Below are 21,755 nucleotides of genomic sequence, written 5' to 3'. Positions count from 1 at the left end.
GGCATTGGACCAGATAACCTCCAGAGGTCCCTTCCAACCTCAACCATTTTGTGATTCTGTGATGCACATTCTCCTAGAAAAATAACTCCAAAACATTTTTTTTAATAAATCCTCATAATGATGTTCACAGACTAAAAATATTTCAAAACAAACTATACTTTTTTTTAATATTTTGTGTCATTGTATTCAATATATCTTTTTCCCCACACTGTGGATTTGTTTTATGACCCCAGTCTAGGAATCAGATCTATGCAAGCAGAAAGCAAGATACATGACATATATTCCAGGACAGGATAAGCACATATTGCAGGTTTTGGCTAAATACCTTCGTTAAAATGCAGAGCAGAATGGGCATGTAATTTACTACTAATAATATTTTTGCATAAGCATTGTCTTGTCATGTTTAGAAAACAAACATTGCACTGGTGCAGAAGAACCTCAAAGTGAAAGATAACTTAAACTAAATAGATTAGACAAGCTTGTTTCCATTTTTCAAGGTGATTTAAGTACAAAACCAAATTCCACTGCATACATACTAGAAAAGAAGGAAGATCTTTAATTCTTTGCTAGTCCAAGCATAATGCGCTCTGTAACATGCTGGACAGAGCTCTAAATATCACTGTTCTACCTGTTATACTACATTGTACATATTCTATAATTTAAAAAGGTTTGAAAGGAAAAAAGGCTTGAAAGGAAATTGTTCTGAAAGTCAAAACATTAGGCAAAAATAAAGAAATGTCCCATATTTTTGCATTTACTTGACACTTAATAAATCTACAAATATTCTGAAATAATTGTTAAAACAGTGCTTTCAGATTTTACATCATTCAACAAATCTTGTAAAACTACAGAAGGCATGCGGAAACAAATATGAAAATTCAATACTATTCCTTCTTAAATAAGGTAATGAAAACTGTTGTAGCACATTTTAGAAGCAAAAGACTTTTGGTGGGGAAGTTATGAACAGTGTAATTTCTAACAATTTGTTGTTAACTTCAGGCATTCAGTTTTGTCAGAAAGTCAAACAGACACTGCAGAACAAAATCAACTACTGAAGATTTTTCAAGCTTCTGGAAATCAGATATATGAGATTCCTGCCACATGACAGACATAGGTTCCTAGTAACATGATGGGTGTCTGATGAGCAAACACCCTATTTGAAAGCATGCTGAGTTCCTAATATCCTAATTGTTCAGCAAGACTTTTAGAAGATCATCGTTCAGAAGTACTTAAGTCTTCCAGAATCAACTGACCTTGAGAAAGTTGACAGGTACCTTTATATGTGCAAACCACACATAATTGAACATGTTGAGGTTTGGGCCCTATCTTGGATAATGGGAAATTTCCAGTAAGTGAGGTTTGGAACAGATCAATTGTGCTGTCCATGCAGCTGTTTAATATTAATTACAATTCAAGTCAATGATTTGAAACTGAAGTATCAGATAATATTTTTAAAAGCTTTGATGAATAACTTATGTAACAGAAGCACTCAATACAGTCAGATCACATCTGTAACATATTGGTATAACTTCATTATAATTTTACTATTAACCATAAGCAGTATCAAATGAGCAATCTCAGTTGCTTCTGATAAGTCTTTCTAATACAGCCAATTTTCTTTAAAAAAATGACATAATATAGACTAATGGCAAAGAAATAATTAAATAAAAATTATATCAATATTAAACAATTATTTAAGACAGAAAATACATCATTCTTATTTCAAATTATTTGGCTTTTACTGTACCTAGTGCAGTACATGTTTTTACATGTAGCTTATCCCGAAGTATTTTGTCAATAAATTAGATAATTATGAAAAAAAAATCCATATTTAACCTATTCGTTCAGCTCTGATTGTTTGAATCTGTTCTAGCATCAGATAAACTGTGCCAAAGATGTCTCTTTGTAGTATCTCCTTCCTTTTGTCTTTCAAAAAATGCAAAGAGATTCCTCAATTTTGCCATGATATTGTGAGGTACATATGTAACGGATCTATATCTACATTATGAGAATTAAAAGATGATGGAATTTCAGTCCAAGGAGACCTTGAAAAACTTGAGGAAGTAGTTCTACTAGGATAAGTGCCAAGCTCTGCATCTGGGGAGGAATGCATTGGTACAGACTGGAAACCAACTTCCGGAGTAGCAGCACTGCCAAAAAAGATCTAGTTGTTAAACCTGAGCCAGCAGTGTCCTCTTGTCACAAAGAATGCAAACTGCAGACTGGGTTACACTAGGAGAAGTGTAAACAGCACATTGAGAGGTTATTTTCTTCCCTTACCTGGAATTCATGAGGCTCCACCTAGAGTACTATGTCCACCTTTGGTCTCCTCTGTGTAAGAAGGATGCTAAAAAACAGGACAGGGTCCTGTGGAGGTCTACCAAGATGATTAGGGGCATAAAACGTAAAAGAATAGGCTGAAGAAGCCTTAGTTAGTCTGGCGAAAAGGAGACTAATGGGTGACCTAATAGGTGCCCACAACTACTTGAAGAAGACTTATAAAAGTAAAGAAGCTAAACTCTTCTGAGTAGAAACAGATAGTATAATAAGGAGTAATGACCACAGTTTCAGCTTTGGGGGACTGGACTAGATTACTTCAATTCAGATGACTCTGAAAGCATCAGGGATGACTTGCAGATTGGACATTAGGAAAAGTATGTTAATTAGGAGGGTAGTGCAGTACAGGAGGAGGTTATCTAGATTGATTAGGGAGTCTCCTTCATTGAAGGTTTTGAAGACAAAGCCACAGCTGATTTGATCTATCGTTGGCAAAAGTCATGCTTCAAGTCAGAGGCTGGACTAAATGACTTCCAGAAGTCCCATGCAACCAACATCTTTACTCCTACGATACTGCAATAACAGTAATTCTTCATAATGCAGTATTTGCAAAAGAAAATAATTTACTCCATAAAATCAAACTATCTACATTTATATCACCACCAGCTAACAACATTCCACAGAATAACGCTTTTTATCACAAAACGGTGTCACAGTGCAAAGAGATCTCGATCTTTTGCTTACATGGGTGCAAAGCATCCTAATGAGCAGGCAATATTACTCAGTAAGAGTGTGGGTTTGGGAGCTTGCTGATTAGTACTTTCAGTCACTCCTCTCTGCCACCTTCCTATGGAATACTGCAGGAATTAAATTTATTTAAATCACAATTGCAAACAGTAGGAAAGCAGAACTGTCCATCACAAAGGGAATAACCACTCAGATAGAAGTATCCTCTTTGGCACAGTGAAATCAAAATGAGAACTTTCTATTCTATTGTGCAGTCCTGCATCTAGGAAAGGTCTTGAATTCAAAAGACCTATCAACCTATGACCAAAAATGGATGATACAATGTAAGATGCATAACCGTTATGAATCCACCTAGCAGCATAATGGCATAAACTTAACTACTAAAGTTTGATATATTAAAGTCTGCATGCTGACCAAAAAAGGGACAATGCACTCACACAAAAAAGCATTTTCTTTATTTATAATTCTTATCCCAATGGATCACTTGTTTTTGACACTGGCTGTAAAGAACACAAGGAAATAGTGATATCTGAGGAAATTCATTACTTCCTTAAAAGTCTACTTTGTATCCTGGATGCCTTTCTCTAATTCATGGTATCTTGCAGAAAAGTACGTGGCCTTCAAAAACAATTTCTCAAGACTCAAGAGAGTTCTCCAAGGTATGTACAAAAAAATTTTAAAACATGGTAGCTTTTTTTCAAAGTACCCCTTTATCTTCACAGTAATTTAACAGAGCAGTGCAAACTCAGGACTCCCATACATTTGGTATGAATTTGAACAAGACTTCTCTTATTTGTATTGCTAACATAATTGCTAAAGGAAAAAAATGCTAGAAAAATCAGTATTTTCTAAAGCAGTAATTACTATGTCTTCCCTCTTTTCAAGTTTGTTCTGAGTTTTAGTAATAAATTGTTAACTATGAAACTGAAAGAGTAAAACTTTCTCCTTGTGAATAGCACCATGTGTATTAAGCAGAATTATATCACATATTCACCACACGCAAACAGTAAACAAAGAGAAGGATTATACAAAATGTTAGACTTACATTTTGTGCTTCTTTCAGGCTAACTCTTAATTTAGGTCGAAAGTAGCTTTTTGGCTTTCTTCTGGATTCATATACTGCTCTCTTGAAAATCATTACTGACATCTGACACAAAGAAAATAAGTAAGTAAATAACTGTGTTATGTGTTCTGTCCATAGAGGTTGTAATTACTCTACCTGTTTATAACAAATTGCAGAATGATACCTTCAGAGTGGCCTCTCTAAAAATCTTTTTTGTCTCTGAATTTTCCAGTGAAGAACTGATATTTTCTAATTGCTTCAGTTCATCAATTTTAATCAGACCACGGCGAGCAAATATCTGTCCAAAGTATTTAAAAAAAAAGAAAAATTATACTCTGTTTTCATATTCTGTACGGTGGTATTTCATTTTAGAATCATATCATTCTTGAATTCAGACAACTGTGAAGAGCTGCAATGAAAGCCAGGTCATGAACAAAAATTGAAAAGGAAAAAACCTTTGCAAAATACCTTTTGTATATATGCATGGGGGCTAGCCACTACTTAATGCTAGAAGTCTATGACTATGATTATACTACAAAGGACTATTGCATTTAACTTTGAATTGATTACTCATTTACATGTGGAAACACACCTCCACTTTGCAGTTAAATTTTGGAATATGGGCAGAACTCTAAATACATACGATCTGATAATATGCATGAATATTTAAATAAATATTTATTTCCATTTGATTGCAAATGAAATGCTACGTATGGTAAATCAGGATACCTCTCCATGAATGCCGGCTTGACAATCAAAATAACACTGAGAAACTGCAGTATATAGGGTGGCTCTCCATGTCAAATAATGTACAGATAAGAGCGGAATGGATGATTCCATACATATACTGGCCCACAGTAAGTATTCCAGCACCTGTATGAAGAAATCCAGTTTTAAACTGAATGCATTTTGAACTATATAAATATACTAAAGGACATATACAAAGATCTACCCTCACCTGGTAGGACAAATTAAGAGAGGAAAAAAAAAATCACATAAATTGTATTAATTTTTAACATGTTTTATTGACTACAAAGCATTTCTCCTGCATATTATTTTTTTCCCATCTGAAACTGTGGTCAAGCATTATATTTTAGTCTCCAAGCTACCTTAGCCACTCCAGTTCACTATAGCCTTGCCACCAGACAGAGGTCCTGCCCTTCTCTCTCATCTTCTTTTATCTTGAGAGTTCTCCCTCTCCTTTGTGTCAGCTCTAGTGATCATTTTTTTCTAAGTTAGTTTTCAACTAGATCAGCAAGCTTATTTGGGATGCAATGGAGTCTGCCTTCTTTGATGACAGCCTGCACTTAGATTAATTTATGACCGTGGAACTACACTATCAGCTCTTAACTTTAGGGCCAAAATAGTCATGGCAGCAGTCTAATTTTAAGAATTAGTACTACTAAATTGATTGAACAATATTTTCCCCTTGTATTTTCTTTGGGTCAGCTGTTCCCTGAGGTACACAAAATATGCACAACCTTAGTCCTAAATTGACAATATACAGGTTTTCTTTTTGTCTGAATTAAAATAATCTGAAATGCCTACAATCAATTCCTCTGTTTCCTGTACAGTAAAAGCCTGAATACGTTAAAGGAGGTGTTAAATCACTTCTGATTTCAATAAAAGATGTTCAAAGAGGAAAAAAAAATCTTTCCTGCTCAATGAAAGATTAATATAACCAACAGATAAGAAAATATAGCGGATCTAGGCTGAGCCAGACTTTGTTCAAGTTTTAGGAGAAAAAAACAAAACTAAGACAAACAAAAATTACGTTCATAGTTAAAAAGAAAAGGGCAGGGGGGAAAGGCCAGGTCATTTTTATCAAGTATTTACAACTAAAAACCTAGCCACCAGGGGTCAGTACATTTCCACATTTTACAAAACAAAAGACCAATTCTTGAGATTTGATACAGTTGCCCAAAAAAAAGCATCTAGAGCCCTCTGAAACAGTCTAACATATCCCATCTCAAAGACCAGCAAGACATTATGCTGGGCTCCATTCCACAACTGAGGAAGAAGCAGAGTCATAAAGGCATGAGGGCTTAGAAATTAGCCATTTTGCAATCTAGACATTTTATTCTCTTGTGACAAAGCGCTACTATTGCCAATGACAATGAAATAGATTCGTCAGGGTACCGTGTTATGCAAAATACAGGTGCATTTTCCAATCTCCTGTAAATTTTTCAAATGTTTCTATTTATTTTACCATACCTTAGCAGACTGACCTCTCATCATCAAATGTCTGCATATGGTGTAAATATGAATAGTACCTGTAAAAAGAAAATAAAATAAGTGAAAAACAGGTAAATTCTATAATCCTACATGAAATTTGTTATGCTAACCAACTGAAACTTTTTCTTAATATCTGGGTTGTTATTTCCACAGGCTGAAAAATAAACTAGGAATTTTTCTATAACTACTTTTAAATTAGAGAAGATGAAGCCATTAAATTCTTGGGCAATATTAGCTTCAAAAATACCTACACAATGAAGTAGTATCATAAAAGAATGAAATTGTAAAAATGCACTATATCAAATTTTTATTAAATAACTGAGAGAGAAAAATCTTATTTTTATCCCCAAATGCCAGCCTCTTTAAAAAATATATTACCTCTCCTCATAGACCTTACCTTACGTGATTCTTTTAGTCTGTCATGGCACTGTCCTAGCAGACAACACCACTATTATATGATATTAAGTATGATAAGTGAAATGAAGAAAATTGATTCTTAATAGAATTTTCAAAAGCATCAAAGTGACTTACAAATAAAATCCTGTCAGAAATTTACTTAATTTAGGCTATGTCACAAAATTGCTTTTCAAAAATCAGCCCTAGAAGTATAAAAGACATTGCAGTTTGGGGTGGAGGGAGTCTATTCTTCAGTCTGTACAAATGTTCAGAAAGGGACACCTGTGGCAGCGGAAGGCATCACAATGTCAACTGTCATAGCTAGAAGGGTGTTATTATCCCAATAAGCAAGAATTGAGCAAGTATTAGGAAGATATTTTTTTTGTCAGTCAAATGTGTAATAAGGCACAAAATCCATTGCCAGAAATTGAAGAAAAATGCTCAGGAACTGGGAAAAATCTGAGTTATCGCCTAACATTTACTTCTAATCAGACTATTGGCTAGGCTTGGTACAGAGACCTGTCCCACACACAGGTAGTGGGACTTAAGAATGGCAGGTGAGTATATTCTAATTTTAATTCCTCTCCCATAGAAACAGACAAACAAAAACCACACCTCAAAAGTAGGGACTGAGGCAATGGCAGTTACAGCAAAACAAAAGGATAAGAATTTTGACCAATTATAGCTCAAAGTAAATTTTCCAAAATTAAATTAAAACCACATTACCTCCTCAATTTATATTGCAACAATTGACCATAGTAGAATGGATTAATAATAGTCTTTTGACTTTTGACTAAATAACATTGCCTTTCAAAGCAAAAATATACTGTTGTTGTTCTTGAAATAAAAATCTTGATACACCATTCTCTGCATATTTAGTTCATGGAAGTTCCATTTTTTCCTCATCTTTTTTCCTAATTCAAGCATTTATAAGAAGCACACTAAAATAATATACAGAGAGGTTCACATTCTTAAATGTCATATGGTATTTTTTAGAATAGTTTTATTAACAATATCAGCCTTAAAGATCATTTTAAAAAATACAAAGATGTAATGTCATGGACAGACAATCATTTTCCTCTCTTAGATCTGCAATCCCCTTTAAAAAACAAAACAAAACTAACCCATTAACACAAGCATTTTATTGATAAAAAATCTTAGGGGTTTTTTTTAATCAGGGCTCACTCAAAAAATGTCCTTATTATGCTGTAACATTTCATTTTATTAGTACACTCTAATCACAGCTATGATGAAAAAGCTATTACTTTTACAACAGTCCATCTGAAAAAGGCGCACTATGTAGAAACTTCAATTTAAAAATCCCTTATTTTAGGGAAAAAAAACATTAAAAAACCCTACTGCGATTGAAGACTAACTAGAGATTTATTCATGACCCTTAGGTTGACCATAAAGAATATGTATAAAGTTACCCTCCACAGGTTTGCTTAGCAAAGAAATGTAAATGGAGAGCCTGAGGTACCATTGTAGATAAGCCAACACAAATTCTCCTGAGGTAGAGCCACTTGCATAGCGAGTCGTAATGAGGACAAGGCATTGAAACAAGTCTGCAGGGACTCTTGATTCTGGAGATTTCTGTCACTGCTGCAAACCATCTGATAAATGCAAACATTCCTCTCTTGCAAAGCATGGAACTAAAACATACAGAAACATATGTAAATTTAATATATTTAGATAAAATAGATGCATATGTCAGTTTTTACATCAGCAAAGTACAACAAAATGGTGAGTATTAAAAGATCAAGCATACCAGAAAAAAAATCAGCATGACATTGAAATAAGAATTGGACTATGGAGAAAGTGCTAAAGCTTTAAGGTTGCTGTACCATTAGCCTGAGTCAGTTTCCACTGCGTCACCGGATGAAAATGCACCTAGTGCACTAGGGCTGCTGAAAGGGGCATAGGGAAAAAGGATAAATGAGGCATTAAACTGATATTCAAAGAATCTGGCTTTAATTCTTGGCTTCTCTGAAGATGTGCTCTGTAAATTAAGGCAAGTCTTTTCTGCACTTTACTTCTCCATCTGTATCACAGATATCACTCACTCTCATCCATTACTTTTCTCTTCTACAGATGCATTGTTCCTTCTCTTCCTAACATAATGTGATCTCAGTCATGTCTGGAGTACAGCATCTTCTGAACAAACCAAAGTGTGAGATAATGAGCTAAGTGGGACACGGCCAGTCAGTAACTATCAACCTCTCAGAAGGTTACTGATTATTAGTTACTACTAACCTGATAATATTTGAAATTATATTAATTTTGGCAGTTAATTCACTGAAACGGGAAGTTTCAAGCCCTGGAACTCCATTTCTGTGATTTCCTTAGTGTTACATTAAGAAACAAAAGCTAGCCACGGAAACCTGGCAAAAAAATTTACATATAAAGCCTTTAGATGTAATCATTTGACACATTATCATCATCCATTTCCAATTGTAGAGATCATTGTCAAACTAGATTCCATATCTAAAAATTTAGGGATATCTCAGTGTCTAAAGGCCAAGTTATAGAACGGGCATTTTAGTATAGACTCATGATAACATCTGGCACTACAATTGGTTCAAGGTCTAGGCAGACATATAGAAAACAGGAGAAACCATCTCTGGAACTTTAAATTTATTTACAAAGCATTTTTTAAAAACCAAAATGAAATGGATTAACATAGTCTTTGATCATAGTCTCTCTAGGAAGCTGAACTATTTTTGAAAAACAAAAAATAATACAGAGTATCTCTTCTATCATGACATCTGCTTCTAGCTTTTAAGCAAACTGTCTGCTTTTTTCTCCTCACTAAACACCTATTTACAATCTAACTCTGACTAGAGGAATATGAATTTGATTAGCTCAATACACAGGAGATGCCTACGATTTCCTTTTGTTGTTCTTGATCACAGAATAACTTGGATTACTTTATTTTGAAATATCCACCATGAGCAAAGAACTGGTTAAGATAAAATCTAACATGTTTTTAGCATTCCCCCTATACCTACTGAAACACTTTCTTCCATGGATAACAAATGATAAATTGCAAGCCTGTACCTCAATAAACAATTAACACAAAAGGATGCCAACATACTCCAGAGGTCACTCAGCTTCCCAGAGCTTAGAGCACTTACAAAACTATTCAGCATTCTGCCTCTTTTTTCACTGTGAGCAAGTAAGCTATTGATAGTAATGCAATCCTGCTTTTTTACTATGTCATAAGCTTTTTTTCCATGTAGTATTTTTGCATATTTATGGTACAAATTATAGACAATGTTTTAATTCTCTTGCACTCTGCCCAGTTCTTAGATCACATCATACAGAAATTTCTACAACTGCAGGATAGTTATCAAATTTTGCCCATATCCTGATTCTGACAGTGGTTAATAGCAACTATTTCAGAGCAAAAACTGCTGTAGACAGTTACAGAATAACCTGTTCAGAGAAAATTGCCTTTTTAACATTAAGTTGATAGTGGTTGGCTTATGCCACAAAAGCATAAGCACTTATATCATCTTAAAAATATACACCAACTCTGAATGTTCATATCATACATATGACTGTTAAATCTCAATACAATCTATATAGGCAAACTATTAAAGATTAGTTAATATTAATATTCAGTTAATATGAAGTACATTTGTGGAGGATAAAACAGGCTACTTATTTTGATTCTGTGAATGCCTTTGACAAAAAAAAAAACCAACAAAACCTACCGTAAGTGCTGCATTTTTGTCTCTGAAGCCATTTGGAAAAAAAGTGGATTTAAATTGATGCACATCATCTATGGTATCATCAACGTTTACAGAAACAAACTGCTGAAGGTATCTTCCATAGCACTGTAGCAGTGCCAACTTATATTCCTGAAGAGCGAACAATATGTTATTTTTATAGTTTGTATATTACATTTCTATTTCTATAAAACTTGTGTTATTTTTTATTATCTTTATGTAAAAAGGTATCCATGTGAAAGAGCAGCTAGAAGTAAAATACTAAAGTTTCATACAAATATTCAGCAATGTCATTTCTAATGTGAACACTCTCAGCTTATGAAAGGTTGAAGTACTTAAAAGAAGAGCTTGTGGTTTGGGACTTTCTGTTTATTTTAATCATAAATACAACATATCAGAGAACAATTGTAAAGTGTGATCCTGGGCTAATGTAATAAACTCAAAGGGTTCCTGGAATGTCCTGGAGCTTTGCAACAGTAATCATGATACTACACTTCTGAGAAAAGTACTTCATAAGGTGGAACTTTATAAACAATATACATACATCATCACTTCCCTCTCCCCTGTTTCCCTGATGTCAAAGCCCTTTTTTAATAAAAGCAGAGAGGAAGAGAAGAGGAAGAATAAGATGCACTAAAAAAGAATGAAACAAGTGACAACCGCAATTTACATATGGCCAAGAAGTCAGCATTAATAGACCAGAAATTGCCACTGGGTCTTTAAGAACTGTTAACAAACAGGATGTTGAGCTTTATGTCTCATTCAAAACAGAGCTCCCCAGCAGCATGTTGAACCACTCTAACATCATGCTGAGACTATGGTTCAGCTCTGACTCAGATATGGAAGTGCCATTTACTGAATCACCTCCACCACTTCCTGCAGCAAAGATTATTTAGAGGTTTCTCTACCAACTTCACTAATTCTAGTACACACACTGACCAGTCATGATAAATTCTGGGGAAAAAAATAACTAATTTGTATTCGTAAAATAATCCTTTAATGTTTAATCACAGAAAATTCAAAAGTATTTCCTTGCACCCACTTTTTTCAATATGAATTCCTACCACCACAGTAACACCCTGAATTTTTAATCATCTCAGGAGTCTAACTCACATGGCCCTATTGTCCTCTCTGCTGTGTGAAAGCAGCAGCCATACACAGAAACTTTTACTTTCCACGGACAGCTACGGGCAGTTGCTCACTTGTGTAACCTAATACATAGATTCAGGCTGTGATAACTCTAAGAATCTGAAGTCATGGATCAGCATCCCATTCAGCTAGTTACTCACATATAGCAAAAAGGTAATTTCTCTCCCAAACAATTTAAAATATATGTATAAGACCAGGGATAGCAGGCAGATACAGGCAGAGAGAGAGGGAAAAAAAATGAGTCAGTACTGATCAGTATGATGACTAATGGGCTAATTTCCAGATATATGACATAATGAATTTAGGTGTGTCCTAAAAGATACATAGCAGATGTATAATAGAAAAGAATCTAAAGTGAGAAGGCACTAAAAAAATAGGAAGACAGAAAGTTAAATTGGTGTTTACACACTGACTAATCATAGTCAATAATTAATTTTAAAGACTATGCACCCTTAAGTATTATATAACATAAAGGTGGCTTAAAATTCAACTAGGAGTTGAATTTTTCAACTAGGAGTCAAGAGGTTCAACTAGGAGTAAAGAGGGGTACTTATGGAATAGGGTGTACCCCACCTATCAGAGAGCTTGATGTTACACCACATCCATCTTTCCAGTAAGGCAATAACTTTGTAACTAACATCCATCACATATTTTTTCTTTCTATTTTCTCCAGGGAAAAAAAATGGATACAATGAAAACTACATTTGTAAAGTCAAAGAACTGCACTTAAAGATGGGAGTTCCAAAGAGAGCTCATTTCAAAGTTTTAGGCTGGCCAGCAAAAAAACTTTTTCTATGGCATTGCTAACTTTACCTTTACTGTAGAAAACCACATTACACCAGAGGATTGAAGTTGCAAGCAGAAGTCTTTACTCAGAATTCTAGATTATTTTTAGGCAATCTAGGACCCAGTCATTAAGCACCTTGAACATAAGGACCAAATTACCACATTTGAACTGTGCTATGGGAAGCCAATGTAAAGTACACAGAGCAGGGTTTGATGCTTTTGAAGTAACTTCTTACTGAGTACACTGTGAGAGCAGCAGTTCCCAAGTACTAAAAGCTTCATGCAATATTCCAAGCAATTCCTAGGGCCCAGAAGCTAGGAAAACTTGAGGAAAACATGAACATGGAAAAACAGTGAATGGAATTGGCTAGGCAGTGAAAGGGCTATTAACAAATGCAGTTATTCAAGCTTCCTTAAGATTTTCTGTGAGTATTCCTAAACCTATACCATGAGCCTATACCTTCAATTAAAATGGCCCCACAGCTATGGGCTCTTCTATATGCCTACTTCAACCTACCAGTGAGTGTTAAGTGCTGCTGAAGTTCAGCTTCAGCTTGCTGCTCTTTATTCAGGAGGCAGGAATCTTTTGTGGAATATTTTAGGGCAGACACAGTGAAGGATACATAAGACTTTGTAACATCTGCATGATACTCGTACCTTTGCCCAGTTCTGCGGAAAAGCTCACCTAGTAGCCACATATATATGCTTTCCATAAATAGCATAAATAGTATTTATCCTTGCTGGATTACATAAGCAAAGGATATAATTGTGGAAGAACAGTTTCAATGGATGTGTTCCCCCAAAAGATGGCCCCTCAAACCATCTTGATACATTTCCAATTATGGCCTCTTCTTTTCTAGGTGAAAAAAGGGAATCTAATAGTGTCATATGCTGCAGAGAATGAAAAAGGGTGAATACGGGTAACAATTGGCATTTAACTTCTCCTAATGCAAAAGTCAATACAGTTTTCTTAAAAATTATTTCCAGTTTAAACACAATGTCAGTTATCTGTTTTTCCTTCCAGGGTGGGGGGGGAATTAAAATTTAATACTCCCATTCTGAAGAAAAAAAAACTTGGTTTAATCTAATTTTTTATTCCCATTATGTTCAAAAATTAAGTAGAAGTTACAGAAATCTTTCGAAAAGCATGGAAGAATTCTACTAATAAATTATAGACTTTCATTAACTTTTGTGCTATAAATATAATTTTTCCATTGCAATCAACTTTTTAGAAAACTAGTATCAAAAATTTGTGTCTGAAATAGGCCTGAAAAACTGAAGGACATAGTTAAAATGTATACTTGACTGTCTCATAACACAGACACACTAAATAGCCAGAGTTTTAAACTAGGAAAGTATTATTGACCAAATAAATATCTTCTAATATGTTCCTGACAAAAAGTAGAAATATCCACTGACAGATCATTACAAACACAAAATCACACTAAGCAGATAGCATCTATTTAGGAGCCGTCCCTTACTCTAAATTATGCTAATTATCTACAATCTTTAAGTGTATTCTCTCAAGCAACCTTTCAAGTACTGGACCTTTATAATAAATTAACCTATAACTCTGTAATCCTTCAGTATTTCTGCTTCATAACTGTACCACTCAGGACCACACAACCTTCTTCAATCCTAAAAGGAATGACTTGCAGCTAGTTTCAACTGCATATCTTTGAGATGCTTCTCAGTGTTATTTAGTAATTACCCTTGAAAGCCCCAGACTTTACAACATGATCTTCTGACACAAATATCACTGAGGTAATGATTGGCACGCCTTTGAGGATTTTTTCCCAGCAGACACAAAGGACAAATATTATATACGAATACAACATAAAACCAGCCTTACTGAGTCAGACCAATAGTTACTAGCCCAGTATCCCACCTCCAACAGTAGCCAGTAACAGATGACTAGGTAAGAGTATAAAAATAGTTATTATGTAGTGAAACATCCCCAAAATACTCTCAAAGTCTTCAACAATCTATCTCCTGAATCTTTTTTAGTTGCGATTTACCTTTTTTGAGGAGACCAGAAGTGCACACAGAATGCAAGATGCAGGAGCACCATCGATATATACAGTTGTATAATGTGTAATTGAACTCTGGTTTTTCTCTGTTCCCTTCCTGACAATTCTTTACATCCACTTTTGGTTAACTGACCACTGAGTTGGCATTTCAGTGGAACAAACCACCACTGCTCCATCATTGTCAATTTGTACTGAAGCAGTGTCTACAGGCACAGTCAGATACTGTACTCTACTGTGTTGAAACTTTAAACAAATATTGAAGAAAGAATTTTGATGAAAGTATTTAAAAAGGCAACAGGTGCCTAGGAAATACATATATAGAAAATATATCAAAAAATAGGGGCAATTTTACAATAATAAGCAAGAGATACAAATCACCAACTCTCATTGGAATTATTTTGCAAAAGATTTTGCTACTTTCTAAATAGCTTCCAGTAAAATATGATTAAAAATTAAAGTAGCACAGAAACATAATGAAACAAAGACTGTGTCTGAGCCTTTTCTGTTTTCATATGACTTACTTTGATCTGAGCGAGGGAATCACCAACTTTCAGAAGTTTTTCATTGTAATACCACTCCGGCAGTCGAGGCTTGTATTTGATCCAAATATTAAACAAAGTATTTGCTCTAAAAAAAAATAGAGGAGAAAAGGTTTCAGATTAAACTGGCAGTAGACCTGTCATAACAAGTAAACAAATCGGGAAAACTTCAAATTGTGAAAACACCTTTCTTCCAAATCTATTTGAACCTCTATGTATTTCAAAATAAGTGCTCATTAAAACTGGATTTAACAAGCAGCCAAGGACATTTCTGGGTTTCACTTCTGTCATCAGTTTTTATCACACATTTAAAATAGAATTCATTTTCCCCTGTATAAATTCTTATTTAAATGTCTTAGTATTAATCCCTTTGCATTGTTCAAACATGGTCACAAGTGGAAAATCTAAATCTGTCCCACCTTTCAGCTAGTATTTGAGAGGTTCTGTTTGAAGAAACGATTTGGCATGAAATGTTCAGGAATTTTAAATCATAAAGGGTAGGATTCACAGAGAAGCAAATGACACATTTGTTAAAATAGAAAGAATTTTATGGCAATAGTTGTAATGCTATTCTGTTGCCTGTGCCTGTTATTCTAGCCACAGTTGTCATCAAGGATGACTTTGTGTAACAAATTACTTATTTGGCTGAACCGGCAAGCCTCCCATAAACGGTAACTGGCTCTAAGCAGTTTGCCTCCTCTACAGAGGAAGTGACTACATCACGCCAGTGTTATAGTCCCTACTGATTGCTGTTTGAGGGTTAGTGCCTTCACATGTACAACTTTCTCACCCTAGACTTCTGTAAGAAAGCTATATTCAAATTGGAAAACAACAATTTATCAGACAGACTGAAAATAAGCACAGGGATTTTTCAGAAAAGAATCCTGTTACCGAATTATTAATAGTATTGACAGTGTTCACAGTGCCAGGCATCTCTTACATTTATTCTCTTAACAAATCACTGGTACAGAAACCTCAGCAGAGAGTGCCTTGTGAAGCCACAACAGCTAAATTATTCATAGGTAGCAATTTCTGAGGAAGGAAAACAACTGAAGAGAAAGGAATTAATGTTTGAAAATAACCTTCTAGCTGAATTCTCACATGTAAACCTTGTGTTAACTGGTGTGAGGTAGCTGGAGCTTTTCAATCTCATAAAACAGTGATGGTAGACTAGAATGCAAGACACTTTCTTAAGCTGTTTTCTGACATTCAGAAACTTGGAATCCATTCTCACAGTCTCTCAGAGACTCTTCATTTCAGCTTGTAAAAAGATTCCCAATAAAAAAAGCACAATAAGTAACATCATTTTTTCCACACAGAAAGCTGCGAGCCACCTTCACATTTCAAGGTGAAACAGATGGCTGTATGAGAAACCTGTCAAAATGATCTTTACACCCAAAGAATTACAACGATCATAATCCTTTTTTTTTTCTAAAAGTATCATCCCAGCACAATTCTCAGTTCTTGAAAGTAAACAGCAAAGAAATAAGTAGGACATTCTAGAGGTGTATCCTAAAGGAAAAATGCAGTAACAGCACAAACTAGGCCAAAAGCAACAATCTGAATAAAATGGTCTAAGGCATTATGTTTTTAAAGGAAACCATAGCCCAGTCTAATGAAGAGCACCTTCTAAATGGGGAATGAGTCCCTCCTGATCCATCCATACGTAATTAACAGTCTGGGTGGCTACTGACTTCTTATACGGAGAGAAGTATCCCACTCCAGTTAGTAGGGATCAATCTGCAAAGAGGCTCCAAAGCAAAGGAATCCATCAGGCATTTGAGCAGAGTTCCCTTGGACTATCAAGGGAGGAAGCTTAGGAAAAGACTTCCAGAGTCCAAGAGGCTTGATGGATACTACTGGAGGGGGAGGGAGAAAGAAAGGGGAAAAAAAAAGGTAATTATCAGGTTGTAAAGCTGTAAAGTAACTGATAGTAAGAATGACTGTGGATAAAGCTCTGGAAGGTGAGTCTACTAAAGTTCTTTAAGACTGATCAGCTGGAAAGTTCCCAGTGAAGGTCATCTTCATTTTTTGTTTTGAATGCTCATATTAACACATGAGATTCTTAGATGTAATGAACAAGTAAAAAATCTGTAATAAACTACTTTGGTAAAGTAGTGACAAATCTGACTAGGCTTTCAACTTCAATGGGAAGATTAAGGTAAAATCTATCTGCTACAATGCCATGACTAACTACAAGTGAGTTCATGACACAGGAATGTTTCTTTGACACAGGCAAAAGAGGAGAGTGAGACACTTCCCAAACAGCTCATCAGCCTTTCCTTTCAACGGGCTGTAGGACACCAGAATAACAAGTTAAGCAAGTGAATTCTTAAAAAAATACTGGGCTGTCAGAGCTCAGAGGTGAAGTTTCTTCATTTCCAACCACTCTATGAATAATAAAAAAATTTTCCCTGAGGTCAACCCATAATAATGTGCACAGGGTAAGGCCCACATGGCTATACTTCTGGGCAAAAGTCTTTACTACAGGTAGTAAAGGATTCTCTGATACTGATCAAAAGATGCCTTATTAAATAAGGGTGGCTAAGCCACACAACATGAGATAAAATCAATCGTTCAAGGTAATCCTTTTATGGCCCTGTTGCCAAGAGAAATGGGGTAAAACAACTTCTTGTTTAGTTGAGGGAAAAATACCTTTGATTGCTACTTCTTCTGATTGAAAACATTCATGATTCCAGTACAGGGCAGGTCCTCAGTAATTTTTGTTTCTTACATTAGAACATTGTAAGTGCCTAAATTACGGCCTTACTGTTGACTTATCAACACCAAAGGCCGATAGCATTGAAGGAATGAAGCTGACAATTTTATTTTTCTAAACTGCACATACTTGCCATGTGGAAGCTGGTTTTCTTGCTCCTCTAATAACAAGAACACTTTGATCTCAACCCATGCCAGGAGAAGTAGCTTGACAAATGACACAGCAAGAAGTCTTTAGAGCATTTAGAAAAGCATCTGTAATAGCCATTACCTTCAGAAATTCTTAGGAACAACTAGACTAAGGCTGGTTCTGCAAGGAGACCAATTTTGAGTTATCAAACAATTTTGAGTTATCAAATTTTGAGTATCCAATTTTGAGGTATCCAATTTTGAGTTATCAAACAATGAGAGGTAAGGAAGAAACAATGCTGATATTTCATAATCACAAATAAATATCCATGACTTTGCTAGCTGCCTGAACATACACTAACAATCAGAATTCCAGTCTTCTACCTCTGTACTGCCCCTATACAAATGAAGAATGCCAGAGGATGCAGAGCTACTGGGAGCTTCATGTTACACAATGTTCTCATTGCCCTGGAGTTTTGGTATGGATCTTCACTACCAGTGACTTCTGGGATGAAGAAGCAGGTAGCATTAGTTCTCATCTCCATGATGAACGCTGCAGAATTCTTTGGATGAGAAAATGCTCTCATGTCAACTGAGTTACAGAATCACAGAATCGTATAGGTTGGAAAAGACCTTTAAGATCATTGAGTCCAACCGTAGAGTTACGTGTGGACATGGGTCACATCTACAAAATACCAGTTTGAAAAAGACAGACCCTGCTCAGGTCAAAATATTCCAGAGGGTAAAGAAAGGCTTGGAGACACTGTTCATAAAAACTGATAACTTGGCATGATATTTGCAAACAGATCATATTGAGCATGCCCAACTCTCAACCAGAAGATACAATGAATGTGTTCTTTATCAGCAATTTTGGTGGTGTCTGAAGCAGCTGAGTGGCATTCCTTCTTCTAAGGGGCTTAGAAGGGATAACTTTCAAAGTAAGAATAGAGATCAGCTAAAGCAAAAAAAGGTTTGAAGCTATAAATGAAAGGCTTAAAAACAGCAAAGCACTGAAATCAGCTGCTGAAGCAATACAAAAAGCCAACATACTGAGATTCAAAACACTAGAGGCAAAAGCCTGGAGACTGATACCTGCATGATAGATCTAGGCCTAGACGTGAGGTTGAACATGCCACATAAACAAATGGGAAATCCAGATGGCTTAGAAAAGGAAAGATCTCCAGTGCAGACAAATGCCAGGCTGCAGAATCTGAGTACCTCCTGAAAATGTATACAGCTCCTTTAGAGAAGGGTCATTTGTGGACTACATCTAGGAAAGTACCCAGTGAAATACGTAAGGGTAGAAGCTGCAGGTAAGTGATAAGCTAACCACCCTGTAACCTAGCTCCTGTGCTGGTTTTGAATGAAATTTTGATAACCTGGGAAACTTCCATTTTTTTAATGTTAAAGACCTGTAAATTTAGAACAGAACACTGCTCAGATAATAATGATAGAAAATCAACCTTAAAAGAAGCAGTTGAACTTTCATCTCATAACATACCTAAATGCAGTACGGAGAGCTACATGAGAAATGCACAGTCTATAAAAGACATATGCATGCACTATGAATCATACACTGATTCCAGTTCCAATCTTAACTGCATTACCAAATCTAGTTTTATGCATACCCACAGATATGCATGTATGCGAGCAAACAAATATGCACAATTATACTTGCCATATGCTCTGCCTGCATCTATGTGTATAAAAATACACCGACGTAGACATAGACATATGCACAAAAAGAGCTGTGTGGTGTTATCCTCACGTAGCCCTACCGTGAGTGCATCTTTTAGAGGCGTTTACGCGCCCACTCGCATTCACCCTCGCACGCAGTAGCACATGCTGGTGGGCTGCCAGTTGCTCCAGCACCGTGAAGGGATTTTCCTACCAGAGAGCTCAGGCAGCTCTGATACAGCCAACAGTGGTGCTGCCAACTTCCACAACAACTTGTGCTTTTTCCCTAAAGCATTAACTTCTAGGAAGTGCTGAAAAGGGAGGTGTTCAAATTTTGGAAGGTTTTTAATTTAAAAAAAAAAAAAAAGGAAAACGGATTGCCTGTCTTTTAGCACACTGCTGGAGATACTGACCCAGGAGAACAACCTTCTTGGCTAGCTCCCAGGCCAGGGGGAGCGGGAGGGAAGGGGCTCCCTGGCCTGTGGGATGCGGCTTGAGGAGGGAGCCGGGAAGGCGGGAAGGGGCCAGGAGGGCGCCGAGGCCGTGCCCGGCGGGCCGGGAAGGGCAGACCGAGCGCCGCGGGGAGGCTGCGCGGAAAGCCCCCGTGAGGCGGCCGAGGGGAAGGGGCTGGAGGGGGAGGAGGGGGGGTTGAGGCAGGGGCAGGCGGGAACGGCAAGTGGCTCCCGGAGCGGGTGGCGACGCGGGGACGACAAGGGGGCGGCGGCGCAGCCCCTACCCGCGGCGGTGCTGGTCGTGCTGCTGCGGCTTGGCCTCCCCCGCGCTTCCCAGCCGCCGCAGGAAGCCCAGGACGTCCCGCAGCTCGGCCTCGAAGCTGTCTACCACCGGGTTGCCCGGCGCCACGGACCCGAAGAAAGCGGCCGGCGGGGGCTGCGGGACCGAGGCGGGGAGCGGCGGCCCGGCGAGCTCCGCCATGCTCCGGCCCGGCCGCGGCGGGAACGCGCCGGCGTCGCCAGGCAACGGCCTCGGGCAACGGCCCCGCGGGGCGCGCAGGGGCGGCCGTGGAGGCCCCTGGGGCCCGGCTGCGGCGTGACAGCTCCGCGCTGGCAGCCCCCGCTCCAGGAGGGGCGGCGGAGGGATGAGATCTGCCTTCATCCCCTGGGGAGGGGCTCTTCGGCTCGGGGGTCGGGTTGTAGCCCCCGGGGGGCGAGCGAGGGGTCTCGCAGAGCCGGAGGGGTACGAGCCGCGAGTCCTCGCACCTCTCTCCAGCAGGTGAAAGAGCCTTTTCCTCGCTCTGAGGCTACGTACTGCCGAGAGGCAGCTGAAGAAGCTTCAGGGGCACCGTGGGCCGCGGCAGCGGCCGGAGCGTTGCTCGCAAAAGGCGTCGCAGTACCGAGGTGGTTTGCCGTGCGAGGGCTGCTGGAGGAAGCTCGGACGAGGCCAGGAGGTACCTTATGGGACGGTTTTTCAAATACGTGTTTCACCAGGGATGTCGTGTTGAAATTACTGATTGCATCACTCAGCCTGCCTACTGCACGACTACAGATAAAAGAAGAAAGTGTGCGAACCCTCTAAACGGTTATATCTATTTAAAAAAAGGTGGCAAACTAGGAAACAACCAGGCCGTATTTATCAATGTTATAGGAGGCGGCCATAGCAACCTGTGTGTTTTCAGGTTCTTTATAGGGATTATGGTAAAAGGGTTTGGGAGGGATCTGAAGGAAGCCGGCTATGTTGCCATGTTCATCGTCACGATGAGCATAAGGGACAGCTTAATTGAAAACATGGAAGTGAAGGCTTAGAAATGTGCTGAGTGAGCAATGAATCCCGGCAGCCAGGGCCAGTTGGAGGCAGTTTCTTGACATTGAATGGAAAAGGATCAATAGGGAGGGGTAAAGCGAAGAAGTACCTGAAAAGTGCATCCAAGTAATTCATAGATGATAGTAAAGGAACTATCCTTTGAACGACCGGAGAGATGCAGTACCGGCATGCTGAGTGATGGGAACCAGAAAATACTGCATTAGCCAGGCCGGAGAAATGATGTGGGAATCATTAGATACTATGGGGAGCATGCAAAAATTTTAATTCATTTATGACTAACGTGTCTGACTCATTTTACACACTGATTTTGTATTGTTACCTGCTGGGAGTTGTGTGGATGCATTGCCCAACAGGTATTGTGTGACTACGGGAAGGTGTTAGCAGGAATCATTCCAGGCGATTCATATGCATGGAGTTAATTCCAGCGACAATGGCTATGCATTTAGGGGGAGCAAATGGCTGAGTGCAAGAGGGAGTGGGTTCCTCCCATTTCTGTGGA

The 21,755-nt window shown here is 37.7% G+C and overlaps 1 protein-coding gene across 1 annotated transcript in view; it reads right to left on the bottom strand.

Annotated features, from left to right (window-relative positions):
- The window catches only part of CFAP54 (cilia and flagella associated protein 54), a 116,737-nt gene extending 96,325 nt beyond the window's left edge, over window positions 1-20,412 (bottom strand). The window contains exons 1-8 of the mRNA XM_075497492.1: window positions 20,214-20,412; window positions 14,936-15,041; window positions 10,435-10,581; window positions 8,199-8,370; window positions 6,302-6,360; window positions 4,817-4,960; window positions 4,272-4,385; window positions 4,070-4,171 (exon numbers count right to left, since the gene is read on the bottom strand). Coding sequence (XP_075353607.1) covers window positions 4,070-4,171; window positions 4,272-4,385; window positions 4,817-4,960; window positions 6,302-6,360; window positions 8,199-8,370; window positions 10,435-10,581; window positions 14,936-15,041; window positions 20,214-20,410 — 1,041 coding nt within the window. The 5' untranslated portion in view covers window positions 20,411-20,412. The remainder of the gene's footprint in view (window positions 1-4,069; window positions 4,172-4,271; window positions 4,386-4,816; window positions 4,961-6,301; window positions 6,361-8,198; window positions 8,371-10,434; window positions 10,582-14,935; window positions 15,042-20,213) is intronic.
- Window positions 20,413-21,755: the final 1,343 nt, after the last annotated feature.

Source organism: Mycteria americana, chromosome 1, assembly GCF_035582795.1.
Source record: "Mycteria americana isolate JAX WOST 10 ecotype Jacksonville Zoo and Gardens chromosome 1, USCA_MyAme_1.0, whole genome shotgun sequence".
NCBI classification, from domain to species: domain Eukaryota; kingdom Metazoa; phylum Chordata; class Aves; order Ciconiiformes; family Ciconiidae; genus Mycteria; species Mycteria americana.
This window is presented reverse-complemented; position numbering and strand designations above follow the sequence as displayed.